Source organism: Entelurus aequoreus, linkage group LG08 (assembly GCF_033978785.1).
Source record: "Entelurus aequoreus isolate RoL-2023_Sb linkage group LG08, RoL_Eaeq_v1.1, whole genome shotgun sequence".
Taxonomy (NCBI): Eukaryota; Metazoa; Chordata; class Actinopteri; order Syngnathiformes; family Syngnathidae; genus Entelurus; species Entelurus aequoreus.
The window spans coordinates 8,825,808-8,846,719 of NC_084738.1; the positions used below are offsets into that span (position 1 = coordinate 8,825,808).

The 20,912-nt window shown below is 36.6% G+C and overlaps 1 protein-coding gene across 3 annotated transcripts in view; it reads right to left on the reverse strand.

Moving 5' to 3' along the window:
- The window catches only part of pald1a (phosphatase domain containing paladin 1a), a 192,896-nt gene that overhangs the window by 112,345 nt on the left and 59,639 nt on the right, over positions 1–20,912 (reverse strand). For all 3 annotated transcript variants that reach the window (XM_062055453.1, XM_062055452.1, XM_062055451.1), the window contains exons 6-12: positions 17,925–18,085; positions 17,767–17,842; positions 15,240–15,394; positions 15,067–15,166; positions 14,875–14,979; positions 8,985–9,080; positions 8,772–8,906 (exon numbers count right to left, since the gene is read on the reverse strand). In XM_062055453.1, the coding sequence (XP_061911437.1) occupies positions 8,772–8,906; positions 8,985–9,080; positions 14,875–14,979; positions 15,067–15,166; positions 15,240–15,394; positions 17,767–17,842; positions 17,925–18,085 (828 nt within the window). The remainder of the gene's footprint in view (positions 1–8,771; positions 8,907–8,984; positions 9,081–14,874; positions 14,980–15,066; positions 15,167–15,239; positions 15,395–17,766; positions 17,843–17,924; positions 18,086–20,912) is intronic.

Consider the following 20,912-nt stretch of genomic DNA (forward strand, 5'->3'; position numbering starts at 1 on the left):
AACAGCATTTCCCAACAAAAAGAAGAGAAATACAAACAGGTATAAAAGAAAGGGCATCTCTATCCTCCTTCAAAACCGCTATAAAAGTTCACCTCCAGGCAGCTACAACCCTAAACTAACACCCTCCCCGGATTGCTAATAATCAAATGTAAACAATCAAATGCAGATTCTTTTTCTTATGCCTTCTGATCTCTCTCTCTCTCTCTCTCTCTCTCTCTCTCTCTCTCTCTATGTCCACTACCCCCCACCCCCCCACCCCACCCCCCCTCCACACTCCTGATTGTAAATAATGTAAATAATTCAATGTGATTATCTTGTGTGATGACTGTATTATGATGATAGTATATATGATAGTATATATCTGTATCATGAATCAATTTAAGTGGACCCCGACTTAAACAAGTTGAAAAACTTATTCGGGTGTTACCATTTAGTGGTCAATTGTACGGAATATGTACTTCACTGTGCAACCTACTAATAAAAGTCTCAATCAATCAATCAATGAATCTCAGGAATAAATTAAACCTAAAGCATGTATATACAGTCGTGGTCAAAAGTTGACATACACTTGTAAAGAACATAATATCATGACTGTCTTGAGTTTCCAATAATTTCTACAACTCTTATTTTTTTGTGATAGAGTGATTGGAGCACATACTTGTTGCTCACAAAAAACATTCATGAAGTTTGGTTCGTTTGTGAATTTATTATGGGTCTACTGAAAATGTGAGCACATCTGCTGGGTCAAAAGTATACATACAGCAATGTTAATATTTGCTTACATGTCCCTTGGCAAGTTTCACTGCAATAGGACGCTTTTGGTAGCCATCCACAAGCTTCTGCTTGAATTTTTGACCACTCCTCTTGACAAAATTGGTGCAGTTCAGCTAAATTTGTTGGTTTTCTGACATGGACTTGTTTCTTCAGCATTGTCCACACGTTTAAGTCAGGACTTTGGGAAGGCCATTCTAAAACCTTAATTCTAGCCTGATTTAGCCATTCCTTTACCACTTTTGACGTGTGTTTGGGGTCATTGTCCTGTTGGAACACCCAACTGCGCCCAAGACCCAACCTCCGGGCTGATGATTTTAGGTTGTCCTGAAGAATTTGGAGGTAATCCTCCTTTTTCATTGTCCCATTTACTCTCTTGTAAAGCACCAGTTCTATTGGCAGCAAAACAGGCCCAGAGCATAATACTACCACCACCATGCTTGACGGTAGACTTGGTGTTCCTGGGATTAAAGGCCTCACCTTTTCTTCCCCAAACATATTGTTGGGTATTGTGGCCAAACAGCTCAATTTTGTTTCATCTGACATCACATGAACAAAGATCATTACAGTATTAACATATATTTTTTCTTACATACTATTGTTTTGCTCTATTTTTAAATTTTTGCTGCAATATACTTTTTTTTTTTTCTAGAGATTTCTCCAATCCTATTAGTCACCATTTCTTTATTAAAAACAACTAGCAACAAATCTAGCATCTATTTCTGGTGTTACTGTAGAGCAGGGGTCACCAACCTTTTTGAAAGCAAGAGCTACTTATTGGGTACTGATTAATGCGAAGGGCTACCAGTTTGATACACACTTAAATAAATTGCCAGAAATAGCCAATTTGCTCAATTTACCTTTAACTCTATGTTATTATTAATAATTAATTATATTTACACTTAATTGAACAGTTTAAAAGAGGAGAAAACACGAAAAAAAAATGACAATTACATTTTGAAACATAGTTTATCTTCAATTTCGACTCTTTAAAATTCAAAATTCAACCGAAAAAAAGAAGAGAAAAACTAGCTAATTCGAATCTTTTTGAAAAAATTAAAAAAATAATTTATGGAACATCATTAGTAATTTTTCCTGATTAAGATTAATTTTAGAATTTTGATGGCATGTTTTAAATAGGTTAAAATCCAATCTACACTTTGTTAAAATATATAACAAATTGGACCAAGCTATATTTCTAACAAAGACAAATCATTATTTCTTCTAGATTTTCCAGAACAAAAATTTTAAAAGAAATTCAAAAGACTTTGAAATAAGATTTAAATTTGATTCTACAGATTTTCTAGATTTGCCAGAATAGTTTTTTTGAATTTTAATCATAATAAGTTTGAAAAAATATTTCACAAATATTCTTCGTCGAAAAAACAGAAGCTAAAATGAAGAATTAAATTAAAATGTATTTATTATTCTTTACAATAAAAAAAATAAATGTACTCGAACATAGATTTAAATTGTCAGGAAAGAAGAGGAAGGAATTTAAAAGGTAAAAAGGTATATGTGTTTAAAAATCCTAAAATCCTTTTTAAGGTTGTATTTTTTCTCTAAAATTGTCTTTCTGAAAGTTATAAGAAGCAAAGTAAAAAAAATAATGAATTTATTTAAACAAGTGAAGACCAAGTCTTTAAAATATTTTCTTGGATTTTCACATTTTATTTGAGTTTTGTCTCTCTTAGAATTAAAAATGTCGGGCAAAGCGAGACCAGATGGCTAGTAAATAAATACAATTTAAAAAATAGAGGCAGCTCAATGGTAAGTGCTGCTATTTGAGCTATTTTTAGAACAGGCCAGCGGGCTACTCATCTGGGGCCGTACTTATCAAGCTTCTTAGAATTACTCCTAAGAAGTCTGCTAAGAGTTGACTTAAGAGTAAATAAATTATTCGCTGAAAGCTGCACTTACAAGTTAGTTATCAAGCGTCTTACTCATACTTTCAGCGAAGTGTAGGACTGAATCTTAAGTGTCACACTCAGAGCTGAATTACGACATTACTATGTGCCGTAAACGGAATTTTAGGTGACGTCATTTCTGTGTCCATAGAAATGACCAATCACGGAAGGGAATCCGTTGTCTAAGAATAAAGAAATATCTTGGAAATATTTAAGTGGACAATGGGAGTGTATATTTTGACAATAAACTACAAAATAATACAAAACAAACTAGTCCCCGCCGGCACTCACGCTACCGCTCCCTCTCTTCTATCGCCCACACACTCACTGATGTCACTCACCTCACGGCCACACACATACGCTACTGTCATAACATTTTCTTTCCAATTCATTAATTAGGCAACTCATTTGAAACTGGTGTGGGTGGCTCTATATATACTAGCCCACTGCAGCCACATGCAGAAATCAACAAGGAATCGAAAAGTATTAAATCTGTGACAAAAATAATATCCGCTCTGTCTAAATTGATCGGCTGCTCGTCATCAAAAAAAAAAAAAACATTGTTCCGTTCCCTGAACGTTCGCGCACGTCTCTCTCGCCTCAGTGCCATCCCCTGCTGGCAACTCCTAACCACTTAAGACACCTCTGAAGGTCTCTTAAATATCGTGGAGAGTAGGAGTGATTCTTAGACTTAAGAACGTTGATAAAAAGCTTTTATTCTTAAGTTTGAGAGTAGGACTAAATTTCGCAAATTCTCAGGACTTAAGTGTAAAATGGCACTCTAAGAAGCTTGATAAGTACGGCCCCTGGTCCTTACGGGCTACCTGGTGCCCGCGGGCACCGCGTTGGTGACCCCTGCTGTAGAGTCTATTTTTTCTATAAAATTGTCTTTCTGAAAGTTATAAGAAGCAAAGTAGAAAAATAAATGGGAGCGATGCCGCAATCAGCATAAAGTGCGTGGAGCGCGCAGCTGTGGACAGTGCAATCACCCTCTCGGACCGTATAAAAGGGCGAGAGACGTGAAGGGTGGAGACGGAGAAAGACGGCGGACGGGAGGAAACCATCCTCTGCTGCCACGCAAACGACGGCGACGTGCTGCTAAAAAGCAGACGGCGGACGGGAGGAAACCATTCATGTGCTCAAGTGAGAAAAAAGGCAGCTGCTGAAAAGCACGCAAAAGACTCTGTGATTGAAATAATAAAGAAGTCTAAACCCTCTCACGACAATGTCTTTCCTGGATGGTCCTGAGAACCCGCACGACAGTTAGGACTGTCACACTAGTAAATAAATACAATTTAAAAAATAGAGGCAGCTCACTGGTAAGTGCTGCTATTTGAGCTATTTTTAGAACAGGCCAGCGGGCGACTCATCTGGTCCTTACGGGCGACCTGGTGCCCGCGGGCACCGCGTTGGTGACTCCTGCCGTAGACTGTACTCTTTTCTGTGGCTCCATGTCCGCGACGAAAAGCGAGCTGCAGAGAGCCTGACGTCACACTTGCGTCGCCTTGCTGAGAGCCTTCCTCTCCTCAAAAGCCACCACTGTCCTCTTACATTTTGAAGAACGTTGACTGCGGGTATATCACAGATACGTTAAATTCGCAGATATGCTGCCTCCGATCCAGACAACCCCGTTGCGTATGGCTTACGTCATCACAACAACCGGTTTCGGCAGGTTTGTTCCGGTGAGCAGAGCACGGTGGAACAGGGGTTAGTGCTTGTGCCTCACAATACAAAGGTCCTGAGTAGGGATGTCCGATAATGGCTTTTTGCCGATATCCGATATGTCGATATTGTCCAACTCTTTAATTACCGATACCGATATCAACCGATATATACAGTCGTGGAATTAACACATTATTATGCCTAATTTGGACAACCAGGTATGGTGAAGATAAGGTACTTTTAAAAAAAAATGCATCAAATAAAATAAGATAAATAAATTAAAAACATTTTCTTGAATAAAAAAGAAAGTAAAACAATATAAAAACAGTTACATAGAAACTAGTAATTAATGAAAATTTGTAAAATTAACTATTAAAGGTTAGTATTATTAGTGGACCAGCAGCACGCACAATCATGTGTGCTTACGGACTGTATCCCTTGCAGACTGTATTGATATATATTGATATATAATGTAGGAACCAGAATATTAATAACAGAAAGAAACAACCCTTTTGTGTGAATGAGTGTAAATGGGGGAGGGAGGTTTTTTTGGGCTGGTGCACTAATTGTAAGTGTATCTTGTGTTTTTTATGTGGATTTAATAAAAAAAAAAAAAAAAAAAAAAAAAAAAAAAAAAAAACGATACTGATAATAAAAAAAACGATACCGATCATTTCCGATATTACATTTTCAATCAATCAATCAATCAATGTTTATTTATATAGCCCTAAATCACAAGTGTCTCAAAGGGCTGTTAATGCATTTGTCGGCCGATAATATCGGCAGACCGATATTATCGGACATCTCTAGTCCTGAGTAGTCCTGAGTTGAATCCCGGGCTCCGGATCTCTCTGTGTGGAGTTTGCGTGTTCTCCCACCGCCAAAAACATGCACCTGGGGATAGGTTGATTGGCAACACTAAATTGGCCCTAGTGTGTGAATGTGAGTGTGAATGTTGTCTGTCTATCTGTGTTGGCCCTGTGATGAGGTGGCGACTTGTCCAGGGTGGTGTACCCCGCCTTCCGCCCGAATACAGCTGAGAAAGGCTCCAGCACCCCCTGTGACCCCAAAAGGGACAGGCGGTAGAAAATGGATGGATGGATGGATTTTCGGGCCTCACTAGTCAATAGTGTGCAAAAAATACCAATACTTATCCATTCATACTGTAACTACCTGCCCGTGTCAATGAATATGTTCGCGTGTTATGATGTAGATTTTTCCCATGGCCTGTGACCACACCGTTTTGGCGGAGAATGAGGAAGAGTTGTGTGTCTCGGAGTGAACCACGGAGGCGGATGTGTGTGTGTGGAGGAAATATTTGTTGGAATTGGGCCCGTTGTTAGCATATGATTGGCAAAGAAAACTAAAAAGAGCGCCAGACTTTGTGTGTCTTCTTCTGGATGGTACAATACATTATATCACTTTATTTTCATGTAAAAAACAAACAAACTCGTTTTTAAGGTGTGGCGGCTAATATGTTGCTGTGGCAATCAAATGCATTAAGGGGAAACCTTGCACCGCTTGCAAAATGGTGCTCCAGTGTTAAAGCTTCACTTTTATGGTTAGTTTTAAAGCCAAAATACATACATTCCAGTGTTTCCCATAAACTGCCAAGATAACTGTGGCGGTAGGGGCGTGGCTATGGGCGTGACATCATCGAGTAATTTGCATAATTTACTACAATGATTTGATTTTCTCTAAATAGGCTCAAAAAATGTATACTTACTAATTAATAATAACAGTTTTGTTTTAAACGTCCATCCATCCATCCATTTTACAATATAATTACAACATTTTATGTACATATTTATATACAGATTTGAACAATAAGTTATTCACTGAAATAAATGTATTAATTGTGGTTCTTACAAAAAATATATCTTATAAAATATAAAAGCTAAAATGTCTCAAAGCTCTGCCCCTTTAATTAGTGCATACTAAATCATTTAACTTTAGCCTACTACTACAACGATATTATTTACCAGCAACATAAAGTGAAACAGAGGCAGAGGTGTCCTGCCACAGTCAGTAACAAATAAACAGAAAACAGTAGTGGTGGTAGATAGACACAGAACTTCATCAAACATCTGATCCACTGAACAAAGAGCTCCACAAATCTTGAACTTTAGACTGCCATCAGTTTTACTCCCTACACTTAACCATGTGTTTCCTACTGCCTGCAGACTTTGCACCCTTTGTTATATACACATGTTGTGTTTCTAATATAAATACATTTAATAAAGTCATATACAAATAAGGCAACAAGAGAAGTATCCTACACTTCTCTTTTGTAAAGTAAATCTGAACAGCCGATATGGGCATCTACATCAACTATATAATTTGCCTGAGAAGCTGGAGAGGACCAAAAAAAAAAAAAACTATTTTTTTTTTAAATTATTATTTTTATGATTTGCCCGAGAAGCTGGGCAGGACATTATAAAAATAAAAAATAAAATAAAAAATAAATAAATAAATAAATAAATAAATAAATAAATAAATAAATAAATAAATAAAATAAAAAAATAATTATTATTATTATTTTTATTTTTTTTAAATTTGTGGCGGACGTAATTCTTTCGTGGCGGGCCGCCACAAATAAATGAATGTGTGGGGAAACCCTGCATTCTCCCTCTTCTGTCTCCATGTTTGTAAAAGCTCTGCGGGTGTGTTGACTTACATGCACCTCGGCTGATGTTACCAGCAACGTGCCATCATGTCAATGAAAAAAAAAGTACCTGTATTTTTTAAAGGCAGTATAGCACCTTTTTAATTCATTAGTACCGCGGTACTTTATTCGTACCGGTATTCCGTACAACCCTAGTAGTCTCGATTAGAGATGTCCGATAATGGCTTTTTTGCCGATATCTGATATTCCGGAAGAGTTAGTGCTGCAAGGGGTTCTGGGTATTTGTTCTGTTGTGTTTATGTTGTGTTACGGTGCGGATGTTCTCCCGAAATGTGTTTGTCATTCTTGTTTGGTGTGGGTTCACAGTGTGGTGCATATTTGTAACAGTGTTAAAGTTGTTTATACGGACACCCTCAGTGTGACCTGTATGGCTGTTGACCAAGTATGAAGGGCATTCACTTGTGTGTGTGAAAAGCTGTAGATAATATGTGACTGGACCGGCACGCAAAGACAGTGCCTTTAAGGTTTATTGGCGCTGTGTACTTCTCCCTACGTCCGTGTACACAGCTGCGTTTTAAAAAGTCATACATTTTACTTTTTGAAACCGATACCGATAATTTCCGATATTACATTTTAAAGCATTTATCGGCCGATAATATCGTCAGTCCGATATTATCTGACATCTCTAGTCTCGATATTACAAGAATGTGACAGAATATTATGAGAAAAATGTAGGGATATTATCGGCCGATAAATGCGTTAAAATGTAATATCGGAAATTATCAGTATCGGTTTTTTATTATCTGTATCGGTTTTTTATTTTTTTATTTTTTTATTAAATCAACATAAAAAACACAAGATACACTTACAATTAGTGCACCAACCCAAAAAACCTCCCTTCCCCCATTTCTTTCTGTTATCAATATTCTGGTTCCTACATTATATATCAATATATATCAATACAGTCTGCAAGGGATACAGTCCGTAAGCACACATGATTGTGCGTGCTGCTGGTCCACTAATAGTACTAACCTTTAACAGTTAATTTTACTCATTTTCATTAATTACTAGTTTCTATGTAACTGTTTTTATATTGTTTTACTTTCTTTTTTATTCAAGAAAATGTTTTTAATTTAGTTATCTTATTTTATTATTTTTTTAAAAAAGTACCTTATCTTCACCATACATGGTTGTCCAAATTAGGCATAATAATGTGTTAATTCCACGACTGCATATATCGGTTGATATCGGTATCGGTTGATATCGGTATCGGTAATTAAAGAGTTGGACAATATCGGAATATCGGATATCGGCAAAAAGCCATTATCGGACATCCCTAGAAAAATGTCTTTGTATCGCGAAAATTGGAGTACAGTGCGGGGAAAAGTTTGAATATTACAAATAAAAAAGTTACACATTTAAAAAAAAAAAAAAAGTAATAAAATTCCAGGAAAAAATAAAAAACTAATATTGGACTAAATTTTTAATATTAAAGCAAATAATATACTTTTTCAATCTAAAACTAAAAAACTAATATTGGACTAAATTTGTAATATTAAAACAAGTAATCTGAATTTTACTAGATTAAAGCTGTTAGTTGTACCTGTAATAATGGTAACAAAATTACAAGAAAAAAAATTCCAAATTTTATGAGACTAAAGTTGCATTATACAAGTACATGGTCGAAATATCGCAATTATAAAAACTGTGCTTAGGATTTTGCAAAAATGCTCCTTAGGATGCATTCGATGTATTATTCACTGAGAAAGTAACAGACAAGCCAATACAATGTCAAAAATACTTGCCAATACACGGGCTCCTCTGGTGACCAGCTGTGGAGGCGCCGACAGCTCGGAAAGGTCCATACGGGCCAGGAGGCGGTACAGCCAAGTGTGGCAGCACATCCACTGGCTGAAGTTGGACACGAAGGCGAGGGGATACTGCAAGGAGTGCCAATGACTTGAGCAGCTGATAGAAAATGCTTTATCGGTGATGATTTATCCTTTGTCGCCACCCACCTGCTCGTGGAGGTACGCGTTAAACACGATCAAGTAGAAGTAGCGCTCCAAGCTCTGTCTGGTTCTGTTGAGGAAGTAGTCTTTGGTGCTGTTTCCCTGAGAGTCAACAGAAAAGAAAAATCCTTGATGAGACCAATACAGCTCTATTTTAACATTATTTACCACAAGTTGAATCCAGTCTCAGTGGCCCCACAATAGTGTATTAGAAGTGTATTGTCCAAAGTAAAGACAGTTTAAAGGCCCTTTAGTGAGCCCTACTGGGAACACAGAAATGTGCGTGTTTGTAGCTTTAATTCTCTAATTATCTGTGTTTCCAACAGAGTGTGTGTCTCCCAAAGGAAATATTGTGCATTTATGAACTTTGTACACATACACTGCAACTTTGCACTTGTACAATGCAATGGATGCTATATATCACATACAACAACATAACAATACACTGCAAAAACTGAAATCTAAGTAAGATTAAATATCTCAAATAAGGGTGATATTTGCTTATTTTCTGTCTGATAAGATAATTCTTCTCACTAAGTAGATTTTATGCTACAGTCTTTTACTTGTTTTAAGTGTTTTGGTCCTAAATGATCTCAGTGAGATATTACAGCTTGTTGCTGAGATTTGATGACCTATATTGAGTAAAACATGCTTGAAACGAGAATATCATCTGTTGCAAAGCTGTGTCATCAACACTCACAAGTAGAGATGTCCGATAATATCGGCCTGCCGATATTATCGGCCGATATATGCGTTAAAATGTAATATCGGAAATTATCGTTTTTTTTTTGTTTTGTTTTTTAATTAAATCAACATAAAAAACACAAGATAAACTTACAATTAGTGCACCAACCCAAAAAACCTCCCTCCCCCATTTACACTCATTCACACAAAAGGGTTGTTTCTTTCTGTTATTAATATTGTGGTTCCTACATTATATATCAATATATATCAATACAGTCTGCAAGGGATACAGTCCGTAAGCACACATGATTGTGCGTGCTGCTGCTCCACTAATAGTACTAACCTTTAACAGTTAATTTTACTAATTTTCATTCATTACTAGTTTCTATGTAACTGTTTTTATATTGTTGTACTTTCTTTTTTATTCAAGAAAATGTTTTTAATTTATTCATCTTATTTGACTAATTTTTTAAAAAAGTACCTTATCTTCACCATACCTGGTTGTCCAAATTAGGCATAATAATGTGTTAATTCCACGACTGCATATATCGGTTGATATCAGTATCGGTTGATATCGGTATCTGTAATTAAAGAGTTGGACAATATCGGAATATCGGCAAAAAGACATTATCGGACATCCCTACTCACAAGTATAAAACTACTTTTTTAAAGTAATAATTTCTTATTTCAAGCATTAAAAAAAAAATCATGATTTTGACACAATTGTGTCTCATAATTAAAACAGATGACAGCCAAATGGACTTTGCTGTTTTATTTTGAATGAAACAATAGAAAATATGTACTCCTATAGTAGTACAGTTGGCACAGTACAGTAAACTGACAGTTAATATTTAAACATTTAACATTTGACATTTCAAACCATTTTGAACAGAAATAGTTCATGCACATTCAGATAAATTCCTCAAAATTACAATTAAACATTTTTGGCCAGGGGGCCGGGCTGTATGTATGCGCAATAATTGACTGAAAGAGCACGCACTTGGCGCGATGATGTCATGTTATCCATGGAAAAATGCATTTTTAGACCATATGATTTGCCTGAGCGGCTAGGAGACCCCGAGAGTAACAAGCGGTTGCCTTGTTGCCTTTCCATTAAGAACAATAAATTAGTTTTTAGTATAAGTTTGCTGGTTTCAAGAAATGTAATGCCGAGCGCATATCATTATGTCAAGATAATGGCACTAGCATTTACTTCATTTAAGAATATTTTTCAACATATTGAGCAAAAAGGTCTCTTTTTTTATTTCTACCAAGAAAAGTGCACTTGTTATTAGTTAGAATATACTTATTTTAAAGGTATTTTTGGGTTCATTGAGGTTAGCTAATTTTACTTGTTTTGGAAAGTCTTGACAAGCCAAATTTTCTTGTTCAATTGGCAGATAATTTTGCTTAGTTCAAATAAAATACCCCTAATTTTTTTTTTCCTCCCTTGTTTTCGAACACTGACTTTTTGCAGTGTAAGCACTGGGACAGGAAGACACAAATGTTAGCAACACTAGACTAGCTAAGTAAGCTTCTAACATTACACTCACATTTCAATAGCAACATCATGCCAGTTTAGGCCTGTGCCGAGATCAAATGGAAAAAACACTATGTTATAAGCCAGTATGCTGATTTTGTTGGAAAGTGATGGCAAAAAAAACTCGACCCAGTTTTTCCAACTGAGGAAAAAAACTGCACTTTAAAACGTTCAGTATTTACTTAAGTGCAATTTTTTTTCTAACAGAGATTAGAGTAAAAAAAACTGAAATAAAAGTTATTGACCTTCTAAATACAGTAGCAAAAAATACTAATGAAAAGGTTACTTGCATTATTGTTGAATATATATCATTAGAGATGTCCGATAATATCGGCCTGCCGATATTATCGGCCGATATATGCGTTAAAATGTAATATCGGAAATTATCAATATCGTTTTTTTTATTATCGGTATCGTTCTTTTTTCTTTTTGTTTTTTTATTAAATCAACATAAAAAACACAAGATACACTTATAATTAGTGCACCAACCCAAAAAACCTCCCTCCCCCATTTCTTTCTGTTATTAATATTCTGGTTCCTACATTATATATCAATATATATCAATACAGTCTGCAAGGGATACAGTCCGTAAGCACACATGATTGTGCATGCTGCTTGTCCACTAATAGTACTAACCTTTAACAGTTAATTTTACTCATTTTCATTCATTACTAGTTTCTATGTAACTGTTTTTATATTGTTGTACTTTCTTTTTTATTCAAGAAAATGTTTTTAATTTATTTATCTCATTTTACTAATTTTTACCTTATCTTCACCATACCTGGTTGTCCAAATTAGGCATAATAATGTGCTAATTCCACGACTGCATATACCGGTTGATGTCGGTATCGGTAATTAAAGAGTTGGACAATATCGGAATATCGGATATCGGCAAAAAGCCATTATCGGACATCCCTATATATCATGATTACATTAGTGCTTAAATTGGTCTCTAAATAATGCTGACAATTATAACTTTTTATGGGCAATAATTTGTAGGACAATATATCGTCCAGCAAAATGTGTTATCGGCCCCGACTTATGCTGAAGAAACACAAAATTCAACTGTCAAGTCTGTAGAGGAATAGTTGGCAGAGCTTCATTTTATGATTTGTAGCAAAGCCTGATTTGTTTTTTTAACAATTAAGTGTTTTTTTCCTTAGTGACGTTACGAAAAGTTTCAAAGGGGAGTGTTTTAGTGCCTGTTTTTCCAAAAGTAAAACAAACAAGTGAGAAGAAAAAAAATTCTTGTGCTTAGTGCTCATAACCTGCTCCGTGGTCTCGTGGTTAGAGTGTCCACCCTGAGACTGGAAGGTCGTGGGTTCAAGCCCCAGCCGAGTCATACCAAAGACTTCTAAAAATGTGACCCATTGCCTCTTTGCTTGGCACTCAGCATCAAGGGTTGGAAACGATTCCTGAGCGCGGCCACCGCTGCTGCTCACTACTCCCCTCACCTCCCAGGGGGTGAACATGGGGATGGGTCAAATGCAGAGGATAATTTCACCACACCTAGTGTGTGTGTGTGTGTGTGACTATCGTTGGGAGTTTAACTTTAACTTTAAATAGGCCCAGGGACACAAATGCCTACCATCAGGCTTCTTTCCGGAAGCTGTTAAGACTGCTGAACTCCAATGGTGCGCCCACCAACCCCAACCCATCTACATCCCTGCACGAGGAACACTTAACTTGCACACATGTCCAGAACTTGGCTTTTATTTGGTTTGGTTTGCGGTCATTGTTTTTACATTCCATTTGCACTACAGGATCAAAATCTACTCTTTTTTTTTTTTTTTTTATTCTATTTTATATATATTATATTTCTATTAACCAAAGCTATTCATAACCGGTTTGTATTCTCTTTTAAATATTAGGTACATACTAATGTTTTAGAGCAGGAGTCACCAACGCGGTGCCCGCGGGCACCAGGTAGCCCGTAAGGACCAGATGAGTAGCCCGCTGGCCTGTTCTAAAAATAGCTCAAATAGCAGCACTTACCAGTGAGCTGCCTCTATTTTATAAATTTTATTTATTTACTAGCAAGCTGGTCTCGCTTTGCCCGACATTTTTAATTCTAAGAGAGACAAAACTCAAATAGAATTTGAAAATCCAAGAAAATATTTTAAAGACTTGGTCTTCACTTGTTTAAATATATTCATTAATTTTTTTACTTTGCTTCTTATAACTTTCAGAAAGACAATTTTAGAGAAAAAATACAACCTTAAAAAGGATTTTAGGATTTTTAAACATATATACCTTTTTACCTTTTAAATTCCTTCCTCTTCTTTCCTGACAATTTAAATCAATGTTCAAGTAAATTAATTTTTTTTATTGTAAAGAATAATAAATGCATTTTAATTTAATTCTTCATTTTAGCTTCTGTTTTTTCGACGAAGAATATTTGTGAAATATTTCTTCAAACTTATTATGATTAAAATTCAAAACAAATATTCTGGCAAATCTAGAAAATCTGTAGAATCAAATTTAAATCTTATTTCAAAGTCTTTTGAATTTCTTTAAACATTTTTGTTCTGGAAAATCTAGAAGAAATAATGATTTGTCTTTGTTAGAAATATAGCTTGGTCCAATTTGTTATATATTCTAACAAAGTGTAGATTGGATTTTAACCTATTTAAAACATGTCATCAAAATTCTAAAATTAATCTTAATCAGGAAAAATTACTAATGATGTTCCATAAATTATTTTTTTAATTTTTTCAAAAAGATTCGAATTAGCTAGTTTTTCTCTTCTTTTTTTCGGTTGAATTTTGAATTTTAAATAGTCGAAATTGAAGATAAACTATGTTTCAAAATTTAATTGTCATTTTTTTCGTGTTTTCTCCTCTTTTAAACCGTTCAATTAAGTGTAAATATCATTAATTTTTAATAATAACATAGAGTTAAAGGTAGATTGAGCAAATTGGCTATTTCTGGCAATTTATTTAAGTGTGTATCAAACTGGTAGCCCTTCGCATTAATCACTACCCAAGAAGTAGCTCTTGGTTTCAAAAAGGTTGGTGACCCCTGTTTTAGAGGTACTCATTGGGCTAAATGTGGGACTCCGGGTACTAAATTTTGTGTGATGGTATGACAATAAAGTTCCTTAAACCTTGAATATTACTGAAAAGGCCTACTGAAATAAAATTGTTTTATTTAAACGGGGATAGCAGATCTATTCTATGTGTCATACTTGATCATTTCGCGATATTGCCATATTTTTGCTGAAAGGATTTAGTATAGAACAACGATGATAAAGTTCGCAACTTTTGGTCTCTGATAAAAAAAAGCCTTGCCCCTACCGGAAGTAGCGTGACGACACCGGAGGAAGGGCTGCTCACATTTTCCTATTGTTTACACCAGCAGCGAGAGAGATTCGGACCGAGAAAGCGACAATTACCCCATTAATTTGAGCGAGGATGAAAGATTCGTGGATGAGGAACGTGAGAGTGAAGGACTAGAGTGCAGTGTAGGACGTATCTTTTTTCGCTCTGACCGTAACTTAGGTAGAAGGGCTCATTGGATTCCACACTCTCTCCTTTTTCTATTGTGGATCACGGATTCGTATTTCAAACCACCTCGGATACTATATTCAGTAGGCCTGTAATATTGTCTATTTCACATAAAAGGGAAACTATCATAACTGCTAACACATGATTTACTCCCAAAAGCACCAACCTGAATTTGGTAATCATCTCCAATCCCCTCCAGCTTGCTTTTGTTCTCATATATTGCTTCTTTAATGTTGTGCATTTCTGAGCACAGCGCTATGGCCTGGTCCACCTGGTCCACCATTGGGGAGAAAAACACACTGAGTCTTTTGCACCGCTGGACAAGTGTAACAAATTATGAAGAGTTTCATGGACTCACCTCCTCCATGACTTGCTGTCCGTTAGGCAGCCTGGCGATAAGAGACTGGATGAGGCGGAAAACTGGCTTGGGATCTTGAGATGCAGCCACGTTCTCAAGTCTGCAAAAAATAAAGATTGTGTCACCTGTTTCCTATGATGTTTTGATGATGATAACCATGCGTGCGCTCTCACTGAGGTGGCGGACAGCAGTCACCCTTGAGTCGGTTCATGACCAGCGTGCCCAGGATCATGGCCAGGTTGGTGCGGCCGACGCCCACCTGGCAACTGAAGAGCAGAGCTGGCAGCTGCCGCGTGGCGTCCTGTCCCAGAGACAAGCTGGGGCTCTCCTGCGATTTTAACATTTGAATTTGAGATCAAAAACAAAAAAATAGCACAGTGACTAGTCCGGTCAAACGATTAAATATTTGAATCATATTAATCACAGTTTAGATTCATCGCGATTAAATTACCTGCACGCATCATTAAATCAACTTATATATTTCGACACAAGGCAAGGAACAATTTTTACTTCAATGCACATCATTTATGTGTTCAAAACTTGTTAACACTTTATATCTAAAGTACCGTCAGGGTGTATTTTGAGGTGACATTTTCCAGCAACAAACTGGAATCTCTTCACTCGTATGCATTGACCTGATCACTGACCATATAAAAAACCTGCTCCGTAAAGGAGCATGTGCAGTCAAAATAAATTGAGTGATTAGTACATTTATGAACCCCTCTGTGGAGGGGGCGTGGTCTGCGGGCATGCCGTGTAGGGATGTCCGATAATGGCTTTTTGCCGATATCCGATATTCCGATATTGTCCAACTCTTTAATTACCGATACCGATATCAACCGATACCGATATCAACCGATATATGCAGTCGTGGAATTAACACATTATTATGCCTAATTTGGACAACCAGGTATGGTGAAGATAAGGTCCTTTTTTTTTAAATTTGTAAAATAAGATAAATAAATTCAAAACATTTTCTTGAATAAAAAAGAAAGTACAACAATATAAAAACAGTTACATAGAAACTAATAATGAATGAAAATGAGTAAAATTAACTGTTAAAGGTTAGTACTATTAGTGGAGCAGCAGCACGCACAATCATGTGTGCTTACGGACTGTATCCCTTGCAGACTGTATTGATATATATTGATATATAATGTAGGAACCAGAATATTAATAACAGAAAGAAACAACCCTTTTGTGTGAATGAGTGTAAATGGGGGGAGGGAGGTTTTTTGGGTTGGTGCACTAATTGTAAGTGTATCTTGTGTTTTTTATGTTGATTTAATAAAAAAAAAAAAAAATAAAATAAAAAAACGATACCGATAATAAAAAAAAACGATACCGATAATTTCCGATATTACATTTTAAAGCATTTATCGGCCGATAATATCGGCCGGCCGATATTATCGGACATCTCTAGCCACGACCTGTTGTTTTATGTGTGACCATATGTGTAGATTTTTTTTTGTGTTGGTTGCACATTTATTTTTCGCGCCATGAGTACGGAAGGTAGTTTGAAATGCTCTGCTGTATTCCTCTATAACCGGCCTGGGCAATTATTTTGACTCAGGGGGCCAAATTTAGAGAAAAAAATGTGTCTGGGGGCTGCTATATCTGATTTTTAGAAGCACTAAACCTGACAATAATGTCTGAATGCTAAAAACGTTATGACAGACCGCCTTAAAAAACGGAATGCCCATCCATCCATTTTCTACCGCTTATTTCCTTCGGGGTCGCGGGGGGCGCTGGAGCCTATCTCAGCTACAATCGGGGTGGAATTATAAAATGATTTTACTGAATGAGACACCCAGAATGTACATGAAAATAAAGAATGTGTAACTATGAACGATAAAACACTGAATATTGACAACGTCACACCCCCTCTCGATGGACATATTTTACAATCAAGCGAAACGCAACAAAAATGCAACAAACTCAGCAAAATATGAACGCGAAGAGTAAAAAAAAACCTGATAAAAAATCTGATACATCTGATATATCACTAAGCTTTAGAACTTTGTTGTAAAAATCTCCTTCCGCGTCTGTCCCTGACACCCGCATTTCAGGCTGGCCGCTCTGGTAACACTCTGTGGAAACGCTCCCCACCCACACTGCTTGGTGCCTCGTCTGAGCTGCTGTGACTTAGATTACCATAGTAACTAATTAGATGACCATAGTAACTACCCGGTAGTATATCATGCAAAAGCGCAGATTCCAAGCATTGAAATACTTTGTATAATTCGAGACTTAGTCATTTGAAAACATCACTGCACATCATAATGGCAGCCACAGTTTCCATCTTAAAGATCTATAAACTATTTTTTGGGAATGTCCGGCGGGCCAGATTGAAAAGCTTAACGGGCCGCATGTGGCCCCCGGGCCTTAATTTGCCCAGGTCTGCCCTATAAGCATCATTCATGGTCATAGACCTGATGTACACACATCAGGCAAATTCGCAGCAATAAGTTTTTAACAGATATTCAGAACACCCCGTGGACCAGATTCCTAATCAAACTCTATGCGTCTCGTGGGCCATAACTTGGACATCCCTGATCTAAAACACTGATCTGGAACCGTCCAGTGGGCCGGATTGAAAATCTTAACGAGCCGTACGCAGCCCGCGGGCTGTATTATGCCTAGGCTAGACTATTCCAAGTATTAATTATAACAACACCAAATAAGGACTGGAAGACTTACCCTGAGTATGTTTACAAAAGCATCAATGTCTTCTTCCAGTGGGGCGCCCTCTACTGGTAGTGGTAATCTATAATACCTGATGTAAAAAGCATGACAAACGGGGTTTATAATGTAATCTGCAAGCATATTGACAGACGCAGAGGAACAATGTGGACCACCTGTAGGCCGGCATGGTGAACACGGGCCTCTTGTAAACCTCCTCGGTCACGTGGATGTCCTCCTCGCACGAGATGACCGTCTTCTGCGGCTCGTCCTTCAGGTACTCGATGTCGTTGTAGACGTAGAAGATGTTGTCGTTGAGTTTGGAAAAGTCATAGAGCTGCGGATGTAAAAAAAAAAAAAAAAAAAATCTTATCCTTTCAACAATAGGATGTATAGAAAACAATTTGAAATGAATAGCATAAGGTTGTACTGTATAGCAGTGGTCCCCAACCTTTTTGTAACTGCGGACCGGTCAATGCTTGAGAATTTTTCCCACTGACCGGTGGGGGGGTGTGGGGGGTGGGGGGGATTTTATTTTATTTGATTTTTTTTGTCATAAAGAAATACAATCATGTGTGCTTAAGGACTGTATCCCTGCAGACTGTATTGATTTATATTGATATATAATGTATATATATTGCGTTTTTTATGTTGATTTAATTAAAAAAATATATATATATATATTATCTTTTAATTTTTTTTAATTTCTTGTGTGGCCCGGTACCAATCGGTCCACGGACTTCTGTATAGTACAACCGTTAGTATAGTACCGCGATACTAATGAATCATATTCGGTACTATACCGCCTCTAAAAAGTACCGGTCCCCCACCCGGCGCCCCTGTCGTCGTCACGATGTGACATTGCTGGTTTACAAGCAGAGGAGCATGTTCGGCAGCGCACAGTCACGGAGTACTTACAAGTAGACAATGTGTGTTGACAGAAAAGGGAGAACATTTTGGCTTAAAAACTAACAATAAAGGTGAAGTTATAACACTGAAACGCCCTCAGGAAGAGGTGCTTTAAGACATGGCTAGCTAGCTAGCGGCTAAAGTCCATCCGTAGTTTGCAGTGTTGTAGCTACTTCTAAATCACTAATCCTCGCCTCCATGGCGACAAATAAAGTAAGTTTCTTACAAGTATCATCCCTGCGGGACGAGGAATAGCTAACCATGCTTCACTACACACCGTAGCTCACCGGCGTCACCACTAATGACGCCGTACCTGAATGTAAACAAACACCATTGGTGGATCTACACCTAACATCCACTGTAATGATACCAAGTACAAGAGCGTATCTAGTCTATACTAGTATGATTACATCTATATTTTTTAGCATCACAAAATCTTTTTCCATTTTTTTCAAGTTCATATTATGTTAATAAACTCAGGATATACGTCCCTGGACACATGAGGACTTTCAATAAGACCAATGTATGATCCCGTAACGACTTGGTATCGGATTGATACCCAAATTTGTAGTATCATCCAAAACTAATGTAAAGTATCAAACAACAGAAGAATAAGTGATTATCACATTTTAACAGAAGTGTAGATAGAGCATGATAAAGGAGAAAGTAGGCAGATATTAATATAACAGTAAATTAACAAGTAGATTAAAAATTCATTTTCTACCACTTGTCCTTAAAAATGTTGACAAAATAATAGAATGGAAAATGACACAATATGTTACTGCATATGTCAGCAGACTAATTAGGAGCCTTTATTTGCTTACTTACTACTAAAAGACAAGTTGTCTTGTATGTTCACTATTTTATTTAAGGACAAACTTGCAATAAGAAACATATGTTTAATGCACATTAAGATTTTTTGTTAAAATAAAGCCAATAATGCAATTTTTTGTGGTCCCCTTCATTTAGAAAAGTATCGAAAAGTAACGAAATACATTTTGGTACCGGTACCAATATATTGGTATCGGGTAGGGATGTCCGATAATGGCTTTTTGCCGATATCCGATATGCCGATATTGTCCAACTCTTTAATTACCGATACCGATATCAACCGATATATACAGTCGTGGATTTAACACATTATTATGCCTAATTTGGACAACCAGGTATGGTGAAGATAAGGTACTCTTTAAAAAAATGAATCAAATAAAATAAGATAAATAAATTAAAAACATTTTCTTTGTCAAGACTTGGTTCATGGCGTGGTTTGTTCTCCCAGAAGGCAAAGGAAAATTGGCGCGGGCAAGGCGTGAATTTAAATACATGATTTATTATTTTTTAACACTAATAAACTACAAAAAAAAAAGGAAGCAAACAAAAGGCGCGCACAAAGGCGGAAATACAAACTTGACTATGAAACAAAAGACATGCACGTGGGCACAAAAACTATGAACAATAAAACAAAAACACTAACTGTGGCATAAATGAACAAAACTTACTTGGTAAAGAACTGTGACAAGACATGGAACAGAGTGATGAAAAAGTGCGAGGACGCCAGGACGAACAACAGAAACAGACAGATTTAAATAGTGACGTGATCAGTGAAAACAGGTGCGTGACTCGAAACGTGAAACAGGTGCGTGACAAGACAGGTGAAAACTAATGGGTGACTATGGAAACCAAACCAAACAAGGAAGTGCAACCAGGAACTAAAAAGAGTCCAAAAAACAAACAAACATGGCCAAAACAAAAACATGAACAGACATGACGCATGACCAAAACAAAAACATGAACAGACATGACATTCTTGAATAAAAAAGAAAGTAAAACAATATAAAAACAGTTACATAGAAGCTAGTAATTAATGAAAATTTGTAAAATTAACTGTTAAAGGTTAGTACTATTAGTGGACCAGCAGCACGCACAATCATGTGTGCTTACGGACTGTATCCCTTGCAGACTGTATTGATATATATTGATATATAATGTAGGAACCAGAATATTAATAACAGAAAGAAACAACCCTTTTGTGTGAATGAGTGTGAATGGGGGAGGGAGGTTTTTTGGGTTGGTGCACTAATTGTAAGTGTATCTTGTGTTTTTTATGTGGATTTAATAAAAAAAAAATAATAATAAAAAAACAAAAAACGATACTGATAATAATAAAAACCGATACCGATAATTTCCGATATTACATTTTAACGCATTTATCGGCCGATAATATCGGCAGACCGATATTATCGGACATCTCTAGT